This window comes from Anas platyrhynchos, chromosome 29 (genome assembly GCF_047663525.1).
Source record: "Anas platyrhynchos isolate ZD024472 breed Pekin duck chromosome 29, IASCAAS_PekinDuck_T2T, whole genome shotgun sequence".
Classification (NCBI taxonomy): Eukaryota; Metazoa; Chordata; class Aves; order Anseriformes; family Anatidae; genus Anas; species Anas platyrhynchos.
Window position 1 is genome coordinate 1,634,873 of NC_092615.1, and position 24,293 is coordinate 1,659,165.

General features: G+C 42.9%; 1 protein-coding gene across 2 annotated transcripts; it reads left to right on the forward strand.

Moving 5' to 3' along the window:
- The first annotated feature begins 1,744 nt into the window (after nucleotides 1-1,744).
- COMP (cartilage oligomeric matrix protein) lies at nucleotides 1,745-24,163 on the forward strand. 2 transcript variants are annotated; one of them, XM_072029332.1, is made up of 23 exons: nucleotides 1,745-1,897; nucleotides 1,999-2,106; nucleotides 2,238-2,320; nucleotides 4,994-5,069; nucleotides 8,037-8,287; nucleotides 10,397-10,482; nucleotides 12,661-12,712; nucleotides 14,938-15,110; nucleotides 16,315-16,452; nucleotides 17,271-17,348; nucleotides 17,514-17,672; nucleotides 18,217-18,321; nucleotides 18,512-18,619; nucleotides 18,835-18,994; nucleotides 20,243-20,361; nucleotides 20,795-20,847; nucleotides 21,270-21,463; nucleotides 21,859-22,037; nucleotides 22,249-22,297; nucleotides 22,547-22,743; nucleotides 22,883-23,055; nucleotides 23,262-23,401; nucleotides 23,580-24,163. In XM_072029332.1, exons 5-23 carry the CDS (start codon nucleotides 8,212-8,214, stop codon nucleotides 23,636-23,638), a joined length of 2,298 nt encoding a protein of 765 aa, XP_071885433.1. In that variant the 5' UTR covers nucleotides 1,745-1,897; nucleotides 1,999-2,106; nucleotides 2,238-2,320; nucleotides 4,994-5,069; nucleotides 8,037-8,211; the 3' UTR covers nucleotides 23,639-24,163. The 2 variants fall into 2 exon arrangements, with proteins under 2 accessions (XP_071885433.1, XP_027328175.2); XM_027472374.3 differs by lacking the exons at nucleotides 1,745-1,897; nucleotides 1,999-2,106; nucleotides 2,238-2,320; nucleotides 4,994-5,069 and having other exon boundaries at nucleotides 7,816-8,287.
- Nucleotides 24,164-24,293: the final 130 nt, after the last annotated feature.

A 24,293-nucleotide genomic window follows, 5' to 3' on the forward strand; every position in this document is an offset into this window, starting at 1 on the left:
GCATGTTGGAAAAGGTAACTTACCACTTCATACTTCTGAGGCAGAATAAACTGCGAAGTTCAAATTTTCTCTGTGGGTCTTTGGGATGAGACCATAGAAAGCACAGTTCTGTCTCCCGTGAATGGATGCTAACCATTCCTTGGCTCTCTCTATAAAAAGTGTGGTTTTCTCTGGAGTCCCAAGCCAAATGTTTCCCTTTTTTTCCTGCTGCTCTGCACTCTGTTATATATTTGGCTGTGCTCTCTGTCCCAAAGGTGTCTATGTTCTGGTGGTATTAGGTATGAATAAATTGTCAAGCTCCTTGGGATCTTCCTTGCTGAAAGGCACGATGGAAACTTGATCTTTTTTTTGAAGTTGCATGGCAAAGGGCTAATGGCCCCTGTGCCAACTTGTGGCTAGCAAGCAGTAATTTGAGGACAGCGAATACTCATCTATGTAATAGTTGTGTATAGGATACAGAAATAGCATTATTCAGACACAGTGCGTGCGCTTATGTGTAGCTACTGAACTAATCACGTGCAGACAGCTCCAGGAACATATAAGAGTAGATTTCCAGGGCCCCTCAGGTTGAGTATTCTGCCTGTGAAGGGGTCAATGCCAGATGTTTCTTTGAGTCAGTCAGTCTTGGGAGATGATCAAAAGCAAGTCACTGCTCCCTAAGACAGGTCCCTGGGCTATTAAAAAGTGTACGTGCTGTCTGCCCACCTACATGCGTGATCTCAGAGCCCTGAGCACTTCCAGTCCCTTCTGTAATGAGACAATTCCTGTTTACACTATTGCTGAAGACCCCTGGATTGCACAATAGGAAGGTTTGACCACGGAGATGGATTATATACATCATTTAGCGGAAAGGAAAAACCAGCCTGCTTAGAAGAGATTTTGTTTTTAAGGTTTGCCATCCCTGAGAGTTTTTGGGAAGTGACTTAGTGCATGCTGAGCAACGAGTGAAAGCAATCAGTAAAACTGTGTTATTGTCATTATGACTCTGGGAGGTGTCTTTTAGTAGCGAAAACCAAAAAGGGAGACCACGGCCAAGGCAATTTTACTGAAAAAACTGCATACTCCGAGCATTAATGATACTCCCAACAATAATTCCCAGCAAGACGTGATGGCTTAACCATCGCATCAGTTTGCATCTCTCTTGGTCAAAACAGCCTTCAGTCTTCTCCTTTTTTCCAGTACAATTCAGTTAATTATTCCCAGTTCCCTCAACAAGTCTGAGCTCCCGCTGGCTCCTGGAGCAATAGGAGCTCATTGTTGCAAATGAGCTTAATCCAGTGTTAGAAGTCTTTATTGTCCCTAATAGAAAATGGCATGAATAGTAAAGGAAAAAATGTGAGATGTTTCCTGTAAGGTTTTAACAACCCTCCTGGGTGTATGATTACAACATATGCTGGGGAATAGTTCTGAGCAGGGTGGCGGTAGGGAGAAGGAGCTCTGGCAGTATTTTACACCCCCATCTGTAAGCCTCATTACAGCGAGCTGCTTGAGAAGAAGGGAAGGATGGGAGACAGCTCTTCTAGATCTGAACGTACCACTGCTTTGCAGCCTCTGGGGCTTCTGATTTGCTATAGTTTGTCTTTAGCAGGCTTAAACGAGAGACAAAGCAAAGATGAAGAAGGGCCAATGTGAGCATTGTGGGCTTACCAGAGCCCTTTGGTTGGCCTCCTGCCCTCAGATTTGTAACAAATGTTTTAGTTCCAGGTGTCTTTGTTCTTTTTCAGACAGCATTAAGCTGACAGCATGTCTGAGGCATTTTGGAAGGGGTAGGATTATCAGCGTGAGACCCAGGAGTGGTGAGCATCTGACAGTGCTGTGACCTTTCTAGAGACAGCAAACAAAATTCTGGGCCACATTTTCAACGACAGACAACGCTCAAGGTGATCTTGTGTTCAAGGTATTGTATTTCAGCCTTGACTCTAAACAGACCTTGGACCTATAGTATAGATTTTTTCACCAGTCCTGTCACTGGCCTTGTCTCCTGCTGTTCCTGCCTAGAGTCCTTGGATGGAGCTACTAGAAATCAAGCTCTCTAGCAGACTGGGCTACCTGAGCAGCTGAGGTCAGCCTCCTCCATGTTTCCTGCTGCCCACTGAGTATTGGAAGGTCAGGGTCACATCTGTGATGAAACCAAACTGTGGCGGTGTTATAGTTCACCTTTGATTCATCAAAGGGCTATGTTTTCTCATATTTCCTTCTCTTGCAAAAGTATAGCTTTTTCTGTTGACGCTCTACAGTGTTCCTACATCCCCATGTGTAATTCTCAGCCAGTGAGGGCAGAATATATCACTCCTAGGAAGAACAGCAACTTATGGTGGTGGTAAGTCTCTCCAGACAATATGTACTATCGCTTATTTTAGGCGAACGTGTATGTGCATATTTTTAGTACCTTTCCTTGCCAATGTTTGTGAACAAAGATTACCCTTCTTCAGAGAAAGATGGTTTATTTATTATAGTGCTGGCATGAGCTTTGGGCATTCAGATTCAATTTACTTGCATGGAGTGACCTAGTGCAGGCTGCTTAGCTTCTGAGTGATTCTGTTCCATGTCTGTAGAGCAGCATTCTTCCTCAAGAAGAGGATTGTGGCAATAAAAATGCAGGCCATTTGGTTCTCTCGTGGTTGCTGCAAACTGGTTGTCTTTGGGGGAGTCTCACTGGAGAGAGCAAGAAACAAAGGACCTTGAGAGACTGAAGCTGCTTCCAGCTCATACTGGTAGCATCCTTGGTTAGGTCCGGAGGCACAGGAAATCTGTCCTGATGATGCACCTAAAAATTTTCAGTCCAGCAACTTTCTTTTTCCCCTTCTCCAGCATTCACTGAGTTAAAAAAAGAAAAAAGAAAAAAAAAAAAAGAGAGAGAGACAGTAAAGGCTGCAATTACTTGATATGTGTTTGATGACTTACAAATGTCTCCTACTTATCAAGTGTGCATTTGTTGCGTTGGCTATTCAAGAGCAAAAATAATGGAAAAATCCTAATCAGGTCCTGCTGCTTCTGGTTACTTGTGTTGGTTGGGGGCTAGGAGCTGAGGATAAAACAAAGAGATTGAATGTGTTCTCAGCTCATCTGTCTTGTTTTTGGGAGCCGGCCCTCAGATGCTGGAAGGCATCTCTGCACCTTTTTTTCAGAAACTATTTAGCAGTGATTTTTATACATGAACTTAGCTTTGTTTGTATTTTCTAGCATTCTAAAACTAAGAAAATGGACTGTTTTTCTGTAAGGAAAAGTGATGTCCCCTTGAAAAGTAAGATTTCCATCCACAGAATGGATAAAATCATCAGATTTCTAACAGCGTTGGAGAAATAAGCAGGAGAGTTGACCTTTCTGGAATTCTAATCTTGCTTCAAGGATGGCCCCACTTTCTATGCTGTAAGGCAATAGCTTCCTCACAGGGGACTCCCCTGTCACAGCGTGCCAGCCACTGTGATACCACAGTTGTGGTACAGCGTTTCGTCATTCTGCCTGTTGCCACAGAGGGTTCTGTGCCTTTTTTTTTAGGTCATGTAAATGGCTTTACTGTTATTAGCCAAATTCCATTAGCAGGGTAGAAAACAACAAGAAGAATGAATGATAACGTAGTGCATAAGGAAGCCATGTCCATTTATTATATTTTGCAGGCTTGATTCTCTGTCATTGCAGTTTGCCATTGATTAATTGAAAGAAACAATAAAAGTACTTAGAAAAGGTCTTCAGTGACCTTCAGTACCTCACTTCCCTTGGGGATTTAAAGCTGGAGACATAAACCAGACTGCAGCAAGCTGTAACTCTTCAAATGTGTAAAAAAGCACGGCCTGTAGTGGATTATTGCATCTTGCAATAGAATGAGGCATATTGGGGCTGTTACTATGTGTTGAGGGATGGAATTTGCATGGAATATTTACATCTCTGTAGGTGTCAATGTTAAATAATGAATTTGCCTTCCATAACACACTGGTGTTGTTATTTACATTCCTAGATTATACCTAAACTTTGTTACCTCAGGACCGCAAATAGCTCTAAGCACAAATCATTTAGGAATCTTGTTTGTTGAGATGGTGTTTTAGCAACGGATGAAATAAGTGTTTGTACATAATCAAGCTGTAAAATCATGTTTTGCAAACTTCACAAGATAGAGGTTTGTTTTGGCCAGGAACACATAGTAGAGAGGTAGGACAAGACTGAAGGTTCTGCTCGCTGCTGAGCTTCAGTGTCCAGTCCTGTCCATGGTGTCTGTCTTCAGAATTTGCCAATGCTCATCTACAGCATTCAAAATAAGTAGATAATGAAAAAAAAATCTTAATGTGCTGGTCTTGTTACTGATCTACTCAAGAGTGAAATAGAAAGGAGTGGTGCATGAATGTGTCAGGTTGGTTCAACCTCAGTTGTAATCCTATAGTCCACCAGAACAGAGAATGTACCTTCTGTGTTGTTGATAGTTTATGCATTGTGACATTTAACAAAAAACATGACTGATCATGATATAGCTCAGGCTTCAGGAAATGCAAGTTTTCAAATACATAATGCTGCTTCAATGAAGGAGCTAATCTGCTGACTTGAGTGCATAGTGAGTAAGAAAAGAAGCAGTGGGCTTAAATAGTATCCCGTGGAAACATTGACAGTGGGAACATAAATCATTTGAAGGCTCCCTGGAGTGGTTGTGAAGTCTTCATCACTGGAGAAAGTCTTGCTCAAGAACACGATAGGTACTATTGAACCTGTATTGGGAGGAAAAGATTATTTTTGAAATCTTTACTGATTGTCTTTTACGTACTTTTTGTTTCTTATGTATTTTCCATGAATATATATGAAACTGTAAAACTTAGCACACTCTTTCAGAGGGTGTAGGTGTTTTTCACTTATTTTTAGGACTTGACCTTACAAGACTGAAAAATAACTTTTTCCTTCTGACTTTTGTTCTTCAGCTGGCAAACATTAGTTAAAAACACAGAGATGGAAAATATTTAAACTTTAAACTAGCATGATCTTTTCTTTTTGTTGTTTGTTTGTGTGCTAGTTTCATTTGTGATGTCAGCTCCAGTCAGGGAAAAAGGTGTAACTAACCTGGCACTGCGCAGAGAGCAAAAATACTGGTAAGCTGAAGCCCAAATAAACACTATCTACTGCTTAATTTTATGTATTTATTTTTATCAGTAATGCTTAAAAAATAGTGTTGACAAATCTGGGAGATGTTTCCCCATCAGATAATAACAAGTTCAGGTATATCAGGTATTTTTTAATTTGTCCTTTTCAAACAGGAACTGTCACCCAGAAATAATCACATCACGACTGAACATTTTCTGATCTGCCACTGTGTGTTTAAGCTGCATTAGAGCAGTGATTTACAAGGATTTCTAGTCATTAGACCTGAATAAAGAAAAGTGCAGAATGAGTCCAAGGAAAATAAGGGTAGGAATGACCTCATCGTGTGGAGACACCATGTCTTGCTCAACTCCAAAAAGCTGTGTAGAAACTAGCTGCATTTTTCTCTGTTCAGTTATTTTGCTACCATTAATGAATAGAAATGACCCCAGAATCTGTTGCAGAGTAAAGAGAAGTGGCTTTGGGTTTCTAGAAGAATGTCAAGACATACTGATCCCCGCCTCCATATGCAGAAGATTTACTTGTCAGATATTTATAACTGGTGTAATGCAGATACAATACGCCTTGGTTCATTTCATTAAGTGAGCTATAAGGTGCACGGTTCTGTCACCATGCTGTCCCATACTCGTTGTTGCTGAGGGAAATGGAAGGCATTTCTCAGCAGTGAACACTCCTGATGTTCGAGAACTTGCAGCTCCCAAGTACGTATGCACAGTTTTCACCTTGAGCTAACAGCAAGGTTCCTTACAAGTAACATACTCCATGTGAGTGAGGTCAGTATACTCTCCAGCTTCCACTAATAAATTCATTATTAGTGACTTTAGGAGGGAAAAACAGAGGTGATGACAAACTTGCAGACTGCCCATGTCACCAAAGTTCTCTTTCTCTTCCCTGTGAAGAGATCCAGCATCACTGCTGGTAGCCTTTAATGCTTTAAGTACTTTGGGGACTTGCAACTTACCCATACAAGATACTCTTCTGAAGAGAAAGGTTCCCTTTTTTCCTTTAGTCTTTCGCAGTCACTCCGGGAGCTTGGGAGCTTTCTTCTTTTTGTCAGTTAGCTGAGTTTCTTTAGTCCATGGTAGCAACAAAGAAAATGATCTAACTTCTCTATAATATGGTTTTGAATAGTTAATTTGGATGTTAAATAATGGACATAATTAAAAATACAGTGAATTTTACATATAACATGGTCACCAGTTCATGGTGTTATAATAGGGCTTATTATTTTGAGCAGATGAAAGTGTTCAGAAAAATGCCCTCCTTTCCCCTTTCATTTTCTTTCCTTCCCTTCCCATTCTGCTAGGAGTTTGATCGTCTCATCATTCTATAAGGACACATATTTCTCCACACAAAGCTAATCTGATGTGAATTGTTGCCAGGCTAACCTCACAAGAGACCCTTCATTCTTAATTCCATGTGAATTATATCTCTTTCTTTCTCAACTTTATGACTTCTCACTTGGAAAAAAAAAAAATGGATAGCTGGCAAGAGCCGTCCTTTATTAATGACCTATGACGCTTCTGTTGAAGTACTGTAAGTACTGTGCTTACAGCTCTCCACTGCAACAGCATGTTCTACTGGGCTCCCTTGCAGGCCATCTAGATAAAACAATGTGTTTTATCTTCACCAGTCAGTTGTCGTGGTCTTGATTTGTCCAGAAGCACCTAAAAATGCTAAAAACTGAGAAACTCAATTGTTCTGAGTTCCAGCTAAACCACTTTCACTTGCCACAAGTAACAAACCCACAAAGCTGATTCCTCTGGTGGGTTCACAAGAAGTGACATACTGTGTGTAACATGAGGTGACGTGCCAGAAGAGCAAAATCATACAAATGCCACCCAGGTAACACAAGCAAATTAACTCTATATTAATTATAGAGTTTGCTTGGTGCAAGAAAATGTAAAATCTGTCTGCTGCAGCAGTCCTGTAATCTAAAACAATATTTGCTTACTGTAGTGGGCATGCATGCTCACCAGCGTCTACAAGACTGCACAGTTACCTTCAAGAAGTGTGCACAGCCACAGGGATGGGAAGTTTTTCCCTGATTATGGGAGGTCTGAGGCCAAAACGAGGAAAAAAAACTTTGTGTAAATATCCAAAGATCCTGCTTCTACAAGACTTTAAAGACTGAGCTACTGTTTTCTGGGGCTTTTCTTGTCTGTGGTGTCCCCAGGGACGTTGCATGATAAACATACTGACAGATTTCACAATCAAACAGTGAGAATTTGTGATGAGGAATTTCACTGGTCTTCAGACTAACCTTTTTTATAGGTCACAGTTTAACTTGCAATTTCCTTGATGTAGTAGCTTTAAGATTTTCTTTGGGCAAATTTTCTTTGGCTGCTCTAGACAGATTTCTCAATCCGCTCTGTGTCTTCTGATGGAAAGTGCTGGATTGAGACTGAGTGATGGAAAGTGCTGGATTGAGACTCATTCCTTCACATTCAAGAAACAGCAAAGTCTCCCTTCCTTTCATGCTGCCATCTCTGCACTACATCCTTCCTTTAGATGAGCCTGGGTGGGGGGTAATAAGAGTCAGCCTCTAAGGACTAGCACATTTGCCTGATACCTTTTTGAAAACAGTGTGATGGCTTCTCTTTGGAGCTGAAAGATGATTCAGTAAATCTGCCCCAAGTGTGAGTGGTAAAACTGCCTTTTGGGGGTTTAAAGAGCCTTTTCTGAAACTCTAGTGAAGTCCAGATGTCTCATAGCTTTTGTGATCTTGTGAGTAGTTTTAGAAGGAAAATCTGTGAGGGATAGGACTATGAATCATCCGTCTATCCTGTGTCCATGAAGAAGAAATAAAAACCCTGATCCAAAAAAAAAAAAAAAATCCATTTAATTCTGGAATTTTCTGACCTATTTTGGTGCAAGCCGGTCTAAAAAAAAAATTAAGCTACTCTCCTGATGAGTTTCTCATATTGTTTACTTTTGTAACGTTCTCTGTGGACTAGCAGCCAGAAATGACGTCCACCCGTCGTCCAGCATCAGAGAATAAGAACTTCAGAGGAAGGAATGCAACTTCATAAATAGCAAACCACAGATACTAATGGGGAGCAGAGGCAAACCTGCAGGTTAAAATTTGTTGCAAGAGAAGCCTGTACATCCACACTGCTTGGAGATTCGAAGATGATTTCAGCTCTAGCCTTTGTTTTTCTCCTCTGCCTCTCCTGTCCTTTTTCATCATGTCAGCAGAGAAGAGCAGGTAAGTAATTCTAATTTTCTCTGTTTTCTGGACTCCTGTGCTTTCTAGCCTCCTATGAATATTCTGTTTTGCAGCAGAGAATGAGGAAGGAGGTAACATTTCAGCTGCATCTGCTGAAGCCTGAAAGCAGTGTTTAGGGGTTCTGTAGTTTTGTATGAAACTTGAAGCCGAACTGTCTAAATATTCAGTCTTAGATTTTTTCCCCATTTCCCTCCTGAGTAGTGAAAAACATTTATTCTAGGGCAAATGGAAATTTTGTTGTGTTTCTGCAAGAGACAACTTATTTTAGTCTGCATTTTGCATGTCATTAAATTAAAATAGCTCATACGGCATGTCCAAAAGCAAAAGTCTTGAATATTCTCTCTGCTTGTGCACACAGAGCTTAGGAAAGCCCCGACTTCTAGGAACTTAGCTGCGTTCATTAAAGAAGTTCCACTTTTCTGAACAGCCTGTTAGGAGAATGCTCAGCTCTAAGAGGATCTGAGATGCAGCAGGCTCAGACCTGAAGCGTGGTGTACCAGATTCAAGTGTGTGCTTGCAGAGAGAACGAACCCTTGGAGAAGGATGCGTAGTAATGGAAATGTCTGCAAGTGCATAGACTTACTTTGGAAATCACTCCTGAGTAGTTCACTCACTATTGTAAATTTGAATCTTTAAAAAAAAAAAAAAAAGAGAAAAGAAAAAAAATCATTTATTTTGAAATATATCTTGCTACTAAGAATGGAAAATTCTTCCCAGGAATAACAAAAGCTGCCTGAAGCCTTCATGCAGAGTTTATTCAAAACCTCCGTTTGAAGTTCAAAATTATATGCGAGCTTCTTGTTTTCAATAAAATCAGAAATGTCACTTTCATTCACTCCCTCTGTCTTAGAATGACACATTTGCGGTACTTTTGATATAATTCCCAGACCAAAATGTATTGGAGAGGTTACAAATATTCATCAAGTCCTCTCCGTTCTGTGCAGGGAAGACCCACGAGGCTTTCAGGCTCATTTGTCACATAAAAATGCCTAAGTTGTTGTACTGAGGCAGCGTGGGCTGATGTCCTGCTCTGGCACTGGCAAATTCTTCATTCTCAGAGGAAGCAGACCCCCAGCTCCAGCTTATTTTCCCCTGCACATTTGCCTTCCATTTGTCAAACATGCTGCTATTCTTGTCTTCATAAAAGTTTGCTCATAGGCAAGGTGTGACTTCTGTTAAAGGACTGATTAAACTAGAAAAAAAACTTGAGAAATGAGGTTGTGCTTTCTCGTGGCAGACAGGAGAATGCCAGAGTTGAACTTTCTGCCCAATTGTTTTTAAATGGTTCAAATTTTCTTAACACATATTTCTGGAAACTGAGCTGCTTCCATTCGTTCTTCCTGAGCGAAGATGATGAGTATAGACTAGATTTTTAGCATGCCTCAGTCGACTAGGCAAGGCTAGAATCTAGCAGAAATTCATGTTAATCTGCCCTAGGTGACCCTGTAATATAATTTATAGTCTTTGTTCAGCTTAGTTTAAACAGGATTTTGCAGCGTTTGCAGCATTGCATGGATGAGCAGATGGACCTTTTGTGTCCCAAACCCACTGCAATGCAATTTGACAGTGCCACTGCCTGGACAGAGCCCATCTTTATGCTGCAAGAAAAAAGTCTGGACCTTGAGAACGGGCGATGCAGTGGCTGATGTGCCGGTTTTCCACGTTCAGTGCTTGGCAGCACATCTAGGATAGACTCAGCAAAGAGCCTCGCTTTAGCTGTGCCCTTCATAGTAACTTCCACAGCACTGAATTACTAATTTGCTGCTCTTGGCAGCAAAGGCTTCCTATGTGTGAACTGCACAGACCATGCCAGATTAACGGCTACCACAACCGCCAGACTGCCAGGCCAATTTGTTTGCTGAGGGGTAACTGTTACCTGTCTGAGTGACAGCCCTGGCTGATGATCCCTGTCTGCCCTACACAGAGCAAGACTTGGTTATTTCCAAGCCAACTTCTAGTTGGGATGTGGGAAAGATTGGTGTGGTGGATTCTGTATCTGTAATGTTAAATTGAAGCTAATTGTATCAGTTCGTTTGTACTGCTAATGGCTCCTCTGTGTTTTTTTTCCATCCATTGTGCTTTTGGTAGGAGTAGAAGTTGGTCCTGAAATGCTGGACGAGATGAGAGAAACTAACCGTGTACTGATGGAAGTTCGAGACTTGTTGAAACAGCAGGTGAGTGAGAAAGGCACCTAACTCCTTTTATCTTGCTTGGGGTCAATCACTGAATCTTCTGCCTGAAGTGCTGAGTTCTGGGACTGGGGGTTCTCTTCTTGCATTTGGTGAAATAAGCAGTAGAGTAACTGCTGTGACACCCAGGATCAAGAGGTGATCTCACCATTAGATCTGTAATTCTGAGATCAAGCAGCAGATTTTGCTGCTTGGAACCTTTTCAGCTGAAAAACAGCATACATGAAGAACAAACTCTTAGAAAAAACACACACTGACAGTGGATGTATGTTTAACTGGAAAAACAAGTCACTTTTTCCTTGGTTTTGCGGGCACATGAAATCAGTAGCGTCCAAACTTTCAGCCATCTATTGGGGTCCTGGAAGGGGAAGTCAGATGGAGTCTAAACAAGCTCTGTATTCATTCTTTCCTCTTGTTGTTTTAATCCTAAGCCTTTCTGGCTCTGGTAGTTTCTTAGGAACTTTGGAACTTCTTGGGTGCTTAGATCCTTTCCCGTTTTAACGAGGAGATGGTGGTTTGTCTGGTCAACTCTCTTTTAAGTACAGAAAAAGGTTCCATTCTCCCTTTATCCATTCTGGGAGCTGAGGGCAGCAGCCTCTGCCTGCCAGCTAATTGGAATGGCAGACGGGTCTCTGTGCCAGTGCATACTGGGCGGCCTCTAATCTGCAAAAACATCTGTTGCATGGAGTTACTCTCAAATTTCAGGCTTCTGCATAAATACCCAGTGTTTACTAGGAATCAGGTCAGACATGGTTCCTGGCAGCCTGGAGCAATGATTTCCAGTGTTCCCTTCCAGCTTAGCACTGATTCTCCATATAGTTTTTCTGTTTGTTCTTTCTCTCGCTCTTGCCACCTACTTTCTTTTTAATCCATGGCCTTTTTCTTAACAGCGCTTTCAAGAAAACCCCTCCCCAGAAGACAAACTTGCATATTCACTGGAGAGCCAAGGTGGCAGCTCATAATGCCTTAATCTGTGCAAAGATTTCCTAAACTTACTTTTCCCTGATTCATCATCTTGGGATGCTGGCAATAAGGATAGCAGAAGGAGTATTAATAAAAGGCCAGGTCTTCTCTCGTGAGCCAAGGACTGAAGAATTCTTGGCACAAAAGAACCTCAGATATTCGTTAGCAGCACTCCAACTTCTCCCCTCTGCTCTCTTGTCACCCACTCCTAATGGGACATGTTCTGGGGATTTGGATTAGGTGCATCTCAGCATTAACTGTTCAAAATACACAACCCAAAGCCATGTTGGAGGGAAGAGAGAATCCAACATAGAATAAAAACCTGGGAGCTGGCAGGGAGACATGAGCAGATGCTTCTGTCCAAGTACAAAGTGAAATGTCTTAATAGTGGAAACATGAAGTCCACGGGGCGTGTAAGGGTACTCACAGAATTGTACCTGAGCATCAGCTGTAGATTGCAAGTAATGCTTTTTCAGGAGAAGCCTCCTAGGTTATCTAAGATGCCACAGAGGCGTGAAAGTTTTAGCTTGAGACTGACACTTGTTTTTTGCCTGTCCCATATTATTTTCTTAATAAAAGCAACAGCATCTTTTCATTGCTAGTGCAGCAGATTATCTCTTTATTGAAGGAAGCTTGAAGAGGAACCTAGAGGAGATCAGAGGAAGTCTGAAGTAAGGAGCCTTTGTGAATAGATTCAAAATGCCTTCATGGCAAGAACATTAGGGCCAATAATTTGCTTGGGCAAGGTCAGAGATTATTTAAGTCTCTGCAAAAATAGCAAACACGGGAACCTCCTCCTGACTTTACATATGCAACACCCAGTCTACAGGTAATGCAGACCTCTCTAGGACAGTTAATACAGCATCTTTTAGAGCAGAAGACCCAAATAAAGTATATTCGTTTTCCTCCGTGGCACTTGTTTCTATGTTCGCAAATTGAGTGTTTCCTGCCTCTGCAATAGAATAGTATTATCTAGTTAGCCTGTAGGAACACTCCAGTAGGGAATGACGTACTTATAGCAGGGAAAACAAGTCACCTGAGCTTCCTGAAAGTCTGCAAAATAGACTTTGGGGTAAGAGTTAATTTGCTTGTAAGTAGCTGTGTGCTCTCGGACATCCTGCTTTCTGGCAAAGGCACTATTAGTTTGCATGGGAGCAAAACTCAGCCTTTGGCTAAGTGATGATTCTTGTTTTCTTCCAGGTTAAAGAGATAACATACCTGAAGAATGCAGTCATGGAGTGTGATGCCTGTGGTGAGTTACTGAGCCGAGCCCTATACTCACCTGTGTCCTCCAAGTGTTTCATATCTTTGTGTCCAAACAAGTAGTAAAATGCCACCTGTGACCATCTGCCCAAAGGAATTAGCTTGTTTCACAGTTACTCTGGGTTTCACAGAGGAATACTTGATGTAATGATGCCTTTTTTTTCCCCAAGTCATACTGCACACGTGGACCAGTGTTCTGTGTTGTTCTCATGTCTCAGTGGCAGTTGAAGCTCTTTACCCCTTTACTGAGCGTGGGGTGCAGAATTAGCATTAAAAAGCTCATCTATACTTCCAGCAAATCCTCAGTGTTTGCTCGCTTTCACAACTTCTGAAATAAGCTTTATTGGTGGTTCTGTGACATGCCACGCTGTACTTCTCAGCGTAGCTGCATTCTAGCGCAGAAAGCTGCCCAGCCACGTCTCTTAATAACCCAGCCCATGGCCTGTGTTAGAATTGCCTGGGAACGAACACCGGGTATCCTGTGGGATATAGCTGGCAACTCATGAGCCGAGTGGAAGAGAACATCACCCCCAAGAGGCACTGATCTGCTGTTCCTTCAATCCTAATGTTGTCACCTTCCAAGCAAAGAGGGTGTTTACAGAAACAGGGTCGTAAATTCTCCCATGTAGATTTTGCCCTCTGCTCCCCAGTAAATGGTTTTTCTGGACTGGAACCTACTTCAGCATATCTGGCTTTCAGAAAGCGTGGTTCTTGGAGATGCTGTGTTATTTGCCAGTACACTCAAAGGGCGGAGCAAAAAGCATTTCTGCACTTGGAGAGATTGTACTGCTGGAAAAGAGATTAGCCAAAGCTTCTGGGACCTGTAGTACAGAAAAGCATTCATCCACACCAATTGTTTTAATAACTTGCTCATAAAACTGTCTTGAACTTTCTGTCTGTTACTTGATCTCTGCCTTCCCCACTTGGTTTTCAGCTCTATGTGAGTTCTTCTCCTGTGCTCTTTGCTGTAGAACCTGAGCCTCTTTTAGTCATACATTGAACAACGTGACTCGCAGCAGTCGTTTGGGCTTCTCCTCTTATTTCCCTGAAAGAGAAGCATGAAGAGAGAAGGCCTTGTTTTTAGTGAAGATTTTGCTGCTACTGGTGGTGTTACAGTGCTGTTGTTTGGTGGTTTTTGGTTTTGCTTTTTTTAATTGGGCTTTTAAACTGGGGAAAGCAGGACCAAAAAGTGTCCTTGTCACTTAGAGCAGTGGGTGTGGGAGATTTGTGACAACTCTAGCTTCTGGAAAGTTTATTCACAGTTCTGAGTTAACCTTCAGTGAACTTCTGTTTCCCGTGTAGATGAATTCTTTGTGTTGCCTTGAGCTGTAGGAGTTTAGTTCCTGCCCATAATTTTGATTCAGGGGCCTTAGATTCTGAAGTCAGGTCTTGAGGATAAAGACAAAAACCTGGCGTTGGGCCTAAAATTTCAAGGAAAGCTTGTGCACAGTGGTGTGGGGACTAGTTTGTTTTGTTCATGGTGCTTCTGAATAGGACTGCAGCAGCATTTTATATGGGTTAGAATTTCCTGCACATCACATGCTTAGATATACCATATTGCTATATGCCAGCCTAGACGTGATGCATGTCTGAATAACAGCTTGATTTCTCATCTGCCAGGCTGAAGGAAGGTTTCCTAGCCCCATGGAGATAAAGATAATGCCATGGCATGAGAGCCTTATGTGAGTCTATTCCTGCTATGCACCAAGCTGACCTATTTAAGATGCCTGCCTCTACTGGGGAGATTTTGGCTGATGGCCCTCCACAATGCTTCCCAGACTTAAGCCTGTGCTGTGTGCGTTGTGCTGGGTGTCTGAGTCCGTATTCCAGTGGGATGGAGATGCAGAGGTACCAGGGAGAGAACTTGTCTCTGTGGAGCCCCAAAACCAAGGGCATTACACAACAAGGAGGGCAGCACAACAAGAGTTTTGGACCAGGAGCTAAGACTTCTGGACTTTGTGTGTCTTTTTTTTTTTTTTTTTTTTTTTTTTTTTTTTTGTCTGCTCTGAGTCAGAAATCTGTCCATCTGCTGCTTCTGGCTTTGTTTTTCTCCATTTACAAAGCAGAGCTGTAACTGCCTAACCCTCAGAAAAGCTGCAAGGAAATGCCCTGCGTGTGAGGCACGCTGAAGTCTTCTAACTGAGACAATGGAACCAGCTTATGATAGGCTCTGGCAGTGACAACTCGGTCCTTAATGTTCCTTTTGTCCTCTAGGCATACACACTGAGGTGTCAGGCCCTGGCATCACCGTGACACAGTTTAACAGATGCAACCCAAACCCCTGCTTCCCTGGAGTGGCCTGCACTGAGACTGGCACTGGCTTCCGCTGCGGCCCCTGTCCCCCAGGTTATTCAGGCAACGGGTCCCAGTGCACAGACATCAACGAGGTAAAAAAAAAAAAAAAAAAAAAACATGTAGGATGGGCTGGGAGCTACAAAAAGGTCTCGCTTTTCTTGGAGTGTTGTGGGTTCCTGTTGTGGTTGTGAAGAGAAGTCTTGCAATTCCCCCAGGAGCTGAAGTTCAACAGAAACATCATTTCACTGGAACGAAGTCTGTTTCTCACCCTGCCTCAAGCAGTGTTCTGCGTTGGTTTTATATCCAGTCTAGCAAGGCGTTTGTTTCTAAAAGATACAGGGACTCAAACAAAATAAATCTTTTGGTTTGTACAACACAGGAAAGTGAGTTTGGATATCCCATTTGGTCTTAAAATCTTTTGAGCTAATCGCTGACGAGTTGTTAGAGATAAGATTTATTATGTGTGGAACTGAATGAAATGCTACCCAAATAGTCCTTTATGCAGTAAATCTTACCACACTACATGAATTGCTTAACTTCTGCCTGTAAATCAAACCTTGATAGGAAGATATTGTTTGATTTTCTTTTTTTTTTTTTTTCCAAAAAATGTGACACTCGATTACACTTATTCTGTCTGTATGCAAAACTTTACTCAACCATCAAGCAACTGCGTCTTGCAACGCCGTATCATCTTATAGCAATTTGCTTTAAAAAACAGCTAAAATTAAAAAGGTCCATGGGACATTTTGAGGTTGATGATAAGCTGTTAGTCACAAAAATGTGGGAACTGCTGCATTAATGTCATGCATCTGCTAGCACAGCGCATAAGAATTCAGTAAAAATAATAGTGTTGGAGAAAATAAAGCAAGCATTAATATCAGTTTTGGAAAGACAGTTGCTTCCCAGAGTAGTAAACAAACAACTGTTGTTGTCTTTCAAAATCAATGTAAAAAATTACCCAGCTCTCTGGATTCAGAGATTGCCAGGAAGGAAAGTGTGAAGTGAAGCCAGCTCTCTGCCTGGGCAATTGATGTCACCTAAGAAGAATTAGTCTTGAAAGTTGATTTGTTTTACTTGTCTGCACATACTGGAATTTGGGAGAACTCAGATTGGGAAGCTGCATTTTCCACTTGCAAGGAAAGCCAGCTACTTCCATGCATTTTTCTCTTATTCTTTAGAAAACAAAAGCACAATAGTTGGATCTCACCCAGCAAGGCTTGCTTTTAGAGCTGCCTTCACAGCTGGTCTTGAGCGAGCCTGTGTCACAGCTTTCCACAACTTCTTTCTTGTTTCCAGTGCAATGCAAACCCCTGCTTCCCGAAGGTCCAGTGCATTAACACTTCTCCTGGCTTCCGCTGTGATCCCTGCCCTCCTGGCTTCACAGGGCAAATGGTCGAAGGCGTTGGACTAGCTTATGCCAGGGCCAACAAACAGGTAAGGCACAAATTCTTCTGTTTCCTTCAGAAAGCATCACCTCTTTCCCCTCTATAGCTGTAATTAATTCAAGGGTCTTGATGCTGGCAAAGAAATGGGAGGGAAATACGAGATGATTGCATTATATTGATGGCAGGACTGATGCAGTGAGAGGATACGCTTGCCAAGGATGTCCTAGCACACCAGCAGCAAAGCAACTTCCACTCCAAGATCCTACCTCTGCTGAATTTAAGCTGGTCAGAATGTCACGTCTAGGACACCTTCGTGGCTGTGAAGCCAGATGGGGGAATTCCTTGTGCTAGGACACAGAAGAGTTGATACAGCTACTTGGTACTCAGCCCCTCCACACATAAACAGATATAGACAGATTAAAATATTAAAAAAAAAAGTAATATTTTTTTAAAAAAGAAAACACCTGGACTTACAATAGTATAAGAATATATTGACAAAAGCAAGCATAGTTGTGTTACTTAGAGAGCTGCTAGCTGGTCATAGGAGGCAGTCTTTGACCTTCTTGCTCCATTCACTCTCTTCTGTCCTTTTACAGTAAGCAGATACGCTGACAGCTCAGCTCAGAGCTAAGCTATTTCACCAGGCTAAAATCTCTGGTGACTTCTAGAGGGTGAACAGCTTGCCCGGGGGTCAGGAATGTTGCTGGGATCTGGCTCAGGCTTGTCTCAAGGAAAACTTTAAGCTCTCAGCCCTAGTGCAGCATGCTGGGGGCTTTGCTTCTGCATCTAGGGATGCCCTAATTCTGTAATCTGACAAGGTATCTGCTTAAGAGTGAATTTAATGTCTGTTTTGTTCTTCTTGGGCAGGTTTGCACTGACATCAATGAATGCGAGACAGGAGCTGCCAAAAATTGTGTCCCAAACTCTATCTGCATCAACACACGGGTAAATATTCCTGGAAAGCCTCGTGTAGTTCCCTCTTCCCTGGGCTCTGGGCCCTCTGTTTTCTGTGGCAGTCCAGCTGCCGAGGACAAGTTGCATGAAAGCTTTGCCCTGACTCCCATTACAGTTAATTCCCTGCTGTGTTTGTTTTTTGTTTTTTTTTTTCAGGGATCCTACAAGTGTGGGGCTTGTAAACCTGGTTTTGTTGGGGATCAAATCACAGGCTGCAAAAGCCAGACAGCGAGACGTTGCCCTAACGGCGAAATTAGCCCCTGCCACGAGAAAGCTCAGTGCATCGTGGAGCGCGATGGGTCCATCTCCTGCGCGGTAAGGCCCGATCCCTGCCGGTGGGATCTGCTCGCTCCCCTTTCTCCTGCGCTGTGCTTGCTCTCCTGGGTCTGCCACTGCCCTCTCCTGGAGAGCGTGCCTTCCTGGCACGGACCTGCTCCCCATTAACACCTGAGCTGTGGTAGTGCATCGTTCAGAGATCTCAGCAGTGAACTGCTCCTGGCACCTCAGATCCTCTGTTGGGCTGTTGCTTTTTTTGTCTGAAGCACTTCACATTTTTCAGTCACAGAGCATTACATGCGGCTGGGAAGGAAGACGCCATTCAAGCAACCTGGGGGAGCCAAGAAGTTTTGCTGCTGCATCTTTATAATTTCAGGAACAAGCAGAGCTCTTGTATCTGAACTATTTAAAAGTACTATTTACAGCTTAAGTGTCTCTTCCAGGCAGTATTTCACCTGTAGAGCATTGTGTAACTGGGTTTGCAATGTTTTTTGCTGATTCTTATGTGAGACCTTCAGTTTTGGAGGCATACCCCTGACAAGACTCACCACCAGCCTCATTTTGTTTATCTGCTGTCTTCCAGTGCCTTGTGGGCTGGGCAGGGAATGGCTACGTCTGTGGGAAGGATACAGACATTGATGGAGTCCCTGATGAGAAGCTACGCTGCTCTGACAAGAAGTGCCGCAAGGTAAGATGCAGTCCTTGCATGTTTAGGTGGAAACAGCATATCAGAGGAATGCTTAACCAGAAGTCAGCAGTTCTGATCTGGGGGCAGGCTCCCCTTCGAGGCCCTGTGCAGCATTCAGAGCTCAGGAAGGCTCTGTGACATTCACAGCTTGCCAGCACACCCTGCCACTTTCTCGTTACTTTCCTTTCAGGATAACTGCATGACTGTCCCCAACTCTGGCCAGGAGGATGCAGACCGGGATGGAATTGGAGATGCTTGTGATGATGATGCCGATGGAGACGGGATATTAAATGCTGAGGTTTGAATTCTAAAGCTTACCCTGACATACCTAAATGTACCGAGCGGGCCTGCAAAGCAAACTGCCTGCATCTTTAATGTGAATTCAGAGCACCTGCAGGTCGTAGCATGCAATGCTTCCTTTTAAATCTGGCTGGTGTGAAGACACCCGTTTGTGCAGACTGCCCCCTAAGGTAGCATGCTCCTGTCCCCGCAGCAAGTCTCTCTCTCCTGCAGGACAACTGCGTCTACACGCGCAACACCGACCAGCGTAACACAGACAAAGACAACTTCGGTGATGCCTGTGACAACTGTCGCCAGGTGAAGAACGATGACCAACGGGACATTGATGGTGATGGGAAAGGAGACGAGTGTGACGATGACATGGATGGAGATGGTAAGAACAGCTGGAGAATGTTCTCAAAGGAGTGCAGCTGTACCAATCTAAGAACAAGGCAGGTGGTCAGCATGCAGCTATAGATCCTCATAGCAGGTACCAGCCTTTGGAGGCTTAAACTATACAAGAGCAGCTTATTTCTGATGGGACGAAGGACAGCTCAGTTCTTAAAATGCCCAATGAGCAGTCAAGCCAGTATCTTTCACAGTTCAGTCCTCGCCAGGTTAAAGATCTATCTTCAGGCTGATGCTAACAATTTTTATTAGCATTTTTATTGCACACAGTCGCAAGTCAAACCTGTTTCAGGCTTCAGAAAGATGATGTACTATGCAAACTGATCTCATCCCAGACAAGGACAGTACTTTGTGCTGCAGTTTCAACTTGTGAAGAAATACACGGATATCCAATTTGTTAGAAGCTACTTGCTCAAGGCAGTATGTGTCAGGGCTGTATTCTGAGAGAAAAAAAAAAAAAAAACAACACTGGCTGGCTTTAGAAACGGGCTGTGTGCTAGTGACGCTGTATTTGCACAAAGCCTGCTTTCAAAAGCCAGAAATCACAACTGCTGCTGGCCCGAGACATACATATTTATTTACAGGTTATTTCCAATGCATCTAGTGCTGTTTGGGTCCTGCTACTTCCTGCCAAGCAGCTCCCCGCTAGCATGATTTGCTGGTGTAAATGCAGGGAAGCGGGAAGTGAAGTCATGCAGGTTGCCAATTAGATTGTTCCTTTCCTGTCTCAGGCGTTGAAAAGGCACTGTCTGAATCTTCCATGTCACCTAGCCAAGATTAACCTTGACTTATTTTATAATTTTGTAGACGTCTACTTTGGAGGAAAAAGAATCTGTCATAGCTTAGGGAACCGCAGACAGCTTCATCTTCATCCTCTTGGCCACTCACTCCTGCACAGCTTTGGTGCCAGGTTGGAGCCACATTCCTGGTCTTCAGCTTTCTCTAAGGAATGCAGTTAGGGACATTTCCTCTCAGGTTCATGCAGGACAGCGTGCTTAGCCATCCATCCTGATGCAGTCTGAAATGTGTTTTAAGATCAGTTGCTGCTGCTGTCTTCCTTCCTCCGTAGCTACTAAGATATAGGGTGTAAAATGTACACTAAAATCAGAACTGTTGCTTTATTGCCCAAATTCATCTGTCCTACGTTTTTGCCACATCTTACATCCAAAAGAGATCTTGCTGCGTATATCTTAGTAGCTCTGTTGGCTTAATGGGTTCTCTGCTTGTTTTACAGGGATCAAGAATCCAATGGACAACTGTAAAAGAGTTCCTAACCCTGATCAAAAAGACAGCGATGGCGATGGAGTAGGAGACGTGTGTGACAGCTGCCCAACAGTCAGTAATCCAGACCAGGTAAGCAAGCACTGCCCCTTTAGCAGTCTTACAGCTTCATTTCTCTCAAGACATTGCTCACATCATCTGTCTAAGGTAGACACCCAATAACTCACCACAATTACCACTTACAAATTTTAGTTGCCATCCTGCAACACATACAGCCCCTTGAGATCAAATGTCCTAGTGTGTAGGGCAGAAAGTCAAAGAAACAGCTTTGCTCTCAGGCCCTCTCTCTTATTACTCTACTTATCTGGGTTTAGAAATACTTTTCCTTGAATTCATCAGGGCAATTTGTAAATACTGCAGAAGGAACTCTCCCACTGTTGTCAGCTCAGTTTTCAATCAGAATGACAATGGCACAGAGGCTAACATCTCTCTCGTTTCTCCTTTATTGCCTAATTCTCCCACTGATCTACAAGAAGTTTAAACAATTACTGCTTTATTTTCCTAGAAAGATACTGATCATGATCTAGTGGGAGATGTCTGTGACACCAACCAGGACAGGTGAGAGTTTGCTGCAAAATTTATACATAGGTTGCATGAATCCTGGGGATGTGGGGGTGGAAGGCATGCACTGGTAACCGTGACAAGCTAGCTCGGCCTTAATCCGTGTCTTTTTATTCAGACAAGGGAGGGGGAATTTTCTTCAGACTTCAAAAAACTTTCCAGTGGAACTATTGCCCAAAGGCTAGCAGATGTAAGCAGGCTTGCTTTTCATTAGCTGTCACTCACAGATTTGCTCACAGACGACAGCTGGAATATTTCTGATCTATTGTTTGCGTAACTAATAGCTTGAGATTTTAAAAGGCTGAAATCAACAACTTCTGCTGTTCTTGTAGGGGACCCCAGCTCCTAGAAAGGGCATGCTTATTTAAAGATTAGCCACTGATGTTTTTTTCATCTGTATAATGCATTTTCTCCACCAGCGATGGGGATGGCCACCAAGATACACGGGATAACTGCCCCTCAGTGCCTAACAGCTCCCAGGTGGACACAGACAATGACGGGCTAGGAGATGAATGCGATGATGACGACGATAATGATGGGATTCCAGATGAGAAACCCCCAGGCCCTGACAACTGTCGGCTTGTCCCTAACCCTGGCCAAGAAGACTCAGACGGTAAGGGAAACGTATGCACATTAGCTCTATGTGGGGGGTCCTCCGTTCCTGGTGGCTACTACATGAGTTTGGCTTTTGGAGACAGGCAGAAAGTAAGACCTCCTCGGTACTGATTTGAGACAGCCCCACATCATTTTCAGATCTCCAATAATCCTGACAACAAGATCATATCTGGGACAAAATCTCTCAGCATCCCTGGAAGCAGCAGGAAAAGTGTCAGGGTTTCTTCACAACCAACATATAGGAAAAGTGCAGCAATGCTCTAAACACCTCTTAACCTTGCATAGTCATGGTTACCTGACTATGCCTGCTAAAAGCTAGCCAAGTAAAACTTAGGTGCAACAGCTAGGAGAAATTGAAAGCTTGCAACTTGTTTTCTTCTGTTGTGCTCTCAGGTGATGGTGTTGGAAACCTTTGTGAAGAAGACTTTGACAGAGACATGGTGATTGACAGAATTGATGTGTGCCCAGAGAACGCAGAAGTGACATTAACAGACTTCAGGGCTTTCCAGACAGTTGTACTGGACCCTGAGGGTGATGCACAGATCGATCCCAACTGGATTGTTCTCAACCAGGTAGGAGACTATACCAGACCTGGCTAGCAAACCCCTATAAATCTGGGTGCAGTTTTTACTGAAAGACATTGTGGGTCTAATGCTTGTATTCAGTAAAGCCTTAGCCCTAGAGATTCACCTCTGGTGTACCTCTCCCTGCTCATTCAACAAGGGTACAGTCAGTAATTTTGGAGAGAAACGTACTAATAAGTCAACATTCATCTTTTCACAGGGCATGGAAATTGTCCAAACCATGAACAGTGATCCTGGCCTGGCTGTAGGTGAGGCACTTATTTTTATCCTATTGGAAAATTATCAGTCATTTACTGTGCACTTCTCAGTGCAGCTTTTAGAAGTATTTCAGACACTACTTAATGATTCCATCCGCTTCCTGGGAAAATATTGTTTGTAGCAGGCTGAGTCTTCAGCTTTAGCTTAGCAAAATCTACCTTCTCCCATCTGAATTTGGAAAGAAACGGATCCATGTTTTACCCGAGAATACAGAGTATTTGCTTTTCTAATAATTACAGGTTACACAGCATTCAATGGCGTTGACTTTGAGGGCACATTCCATGTCAACACTGCCACAGATGATGATTATGCTGGCTTCATATTTGGCTACCAGGACAGTTCCAGCTTTTATGTGGTCATGTGGAAACAGATGGAACAGACATACTGGCAGGCAAACCCCTTCCGAGCAGTAGCAGAACCTGGAATTCAACTGAAGGTAAGGACAGCATTGAAAAAGAAGTCGGAGGATTTTTGCCTTTTTCTTAGCTGTGCTGCTTGGACACATACATGGGGTAACAGTTACAGTCAATCAGTTATTTATCCACACATTTTTACCGGTCTATTCTTTGCATTAGGCAGTGAAGTCCAAAACAGGCCCAGGCGAGTACCTCCGCAATTCCCTCTGGCACACTGGGGACACCACAGACCAGGTCAAACTGCTGTGGAAAGACCCTCGCAACTCCGGCTGGAAGGACAAGACATCTTACCGCTGGTTCCTGCAGCATCGGCCTCAAGTCGGATACATCAGGTAAGGGGGGTTAATTATGTTAAAGGAAAATATTAAATTATCAAAGGAAATTATTTTTCCTTTGCATGGCTGAGTGGGGGTTTAACAAACTAAAAAAAAACTCCAGTACAGTTCTCTGGTAAAAAGGAGGGAGAGTGTCTGACTGGAACAAATTCTCTAAGTGTTTATCAGGCTCACATGTCCTACATGTGCTTATTCTCTTCCAGAGCTCGCTTCTATGAAGGCCCTGAAGTAGTGGCAGACACTGGAGTTGTCCTTGATACAACTATGCGAGGAGGACGCCTTGGAGTCTTCTGCTTCTCCCAGGAGAACATTATTTGGTCAAACCTGCGTTATCGCTGCAACGGTAAGTTAGCTTTGAAGGTCAAATACAGGAAATTTTGCCATTTTGCTTTCAAGAAGTTAATCTGTTCTTGGACAGCCTACACATAAAACTGTAACAGGATATCATGCAGTAGTTCATTCTGTTTTTCATTTCCAGTTCTACTTCTAAACTATATTTGTTTTAATTTCCTTCTCCTCAGATACCATTCCAGAAGACTATGAAACATTCAGAGTTCAGCAAGACCAACCTCAGTTTTAAATGTCTGTCCAACAAAATTTGCTTTAACAAAAAGTGCTCAGCTGCCCCACTATTGCCTCTGGTATACTGTATAAAGAACTGTAAGTAATGTACCACTGCACTCTGCACAGCACCAAGTGTCACTGCATTATCTGCCATCTTTTCTACAGCAGCAACTTTTCTCTAAATGCTATGAAAACCTCTTGAACCAGCAGAGGCGTAGACATCAAGTGTGAATAGAAACCTATGTTGCTGTAAACACTAGTTCTCTACGCTACATGGAGAAAGATGTGCCGAGAAGCTACCTGCAGTAGCTGGAATTGAGTAAGTTTAGCATGGATGATTCCCAGGAATCTTTTCCCTACTCAAAGGCTCTCAAGTGTAAATGTTCTCCTTTTCAAGATCTACTGCAAAGCAAACACAGCACTAGTCTGAAAAGGACACAGAAAGCAGCTTATGTCCAAGTTGCTCACAAAATGTTTTTAAAAAGCACTTTAGGGAGAGTATCTTTGTTCTGGAATGTTGGATAATAAATACTCTAACAGACTTCTTGGTCACGTGCATGTTGCTCTTTCCTCTTCCAAATCTCTTCCAGTACAGATGTGTAACACAGAAACCCGCAAAAGCTGAATGCAATATGACTGCTGGAGAGCCCTCAGCTGAATTAAGAATTCCG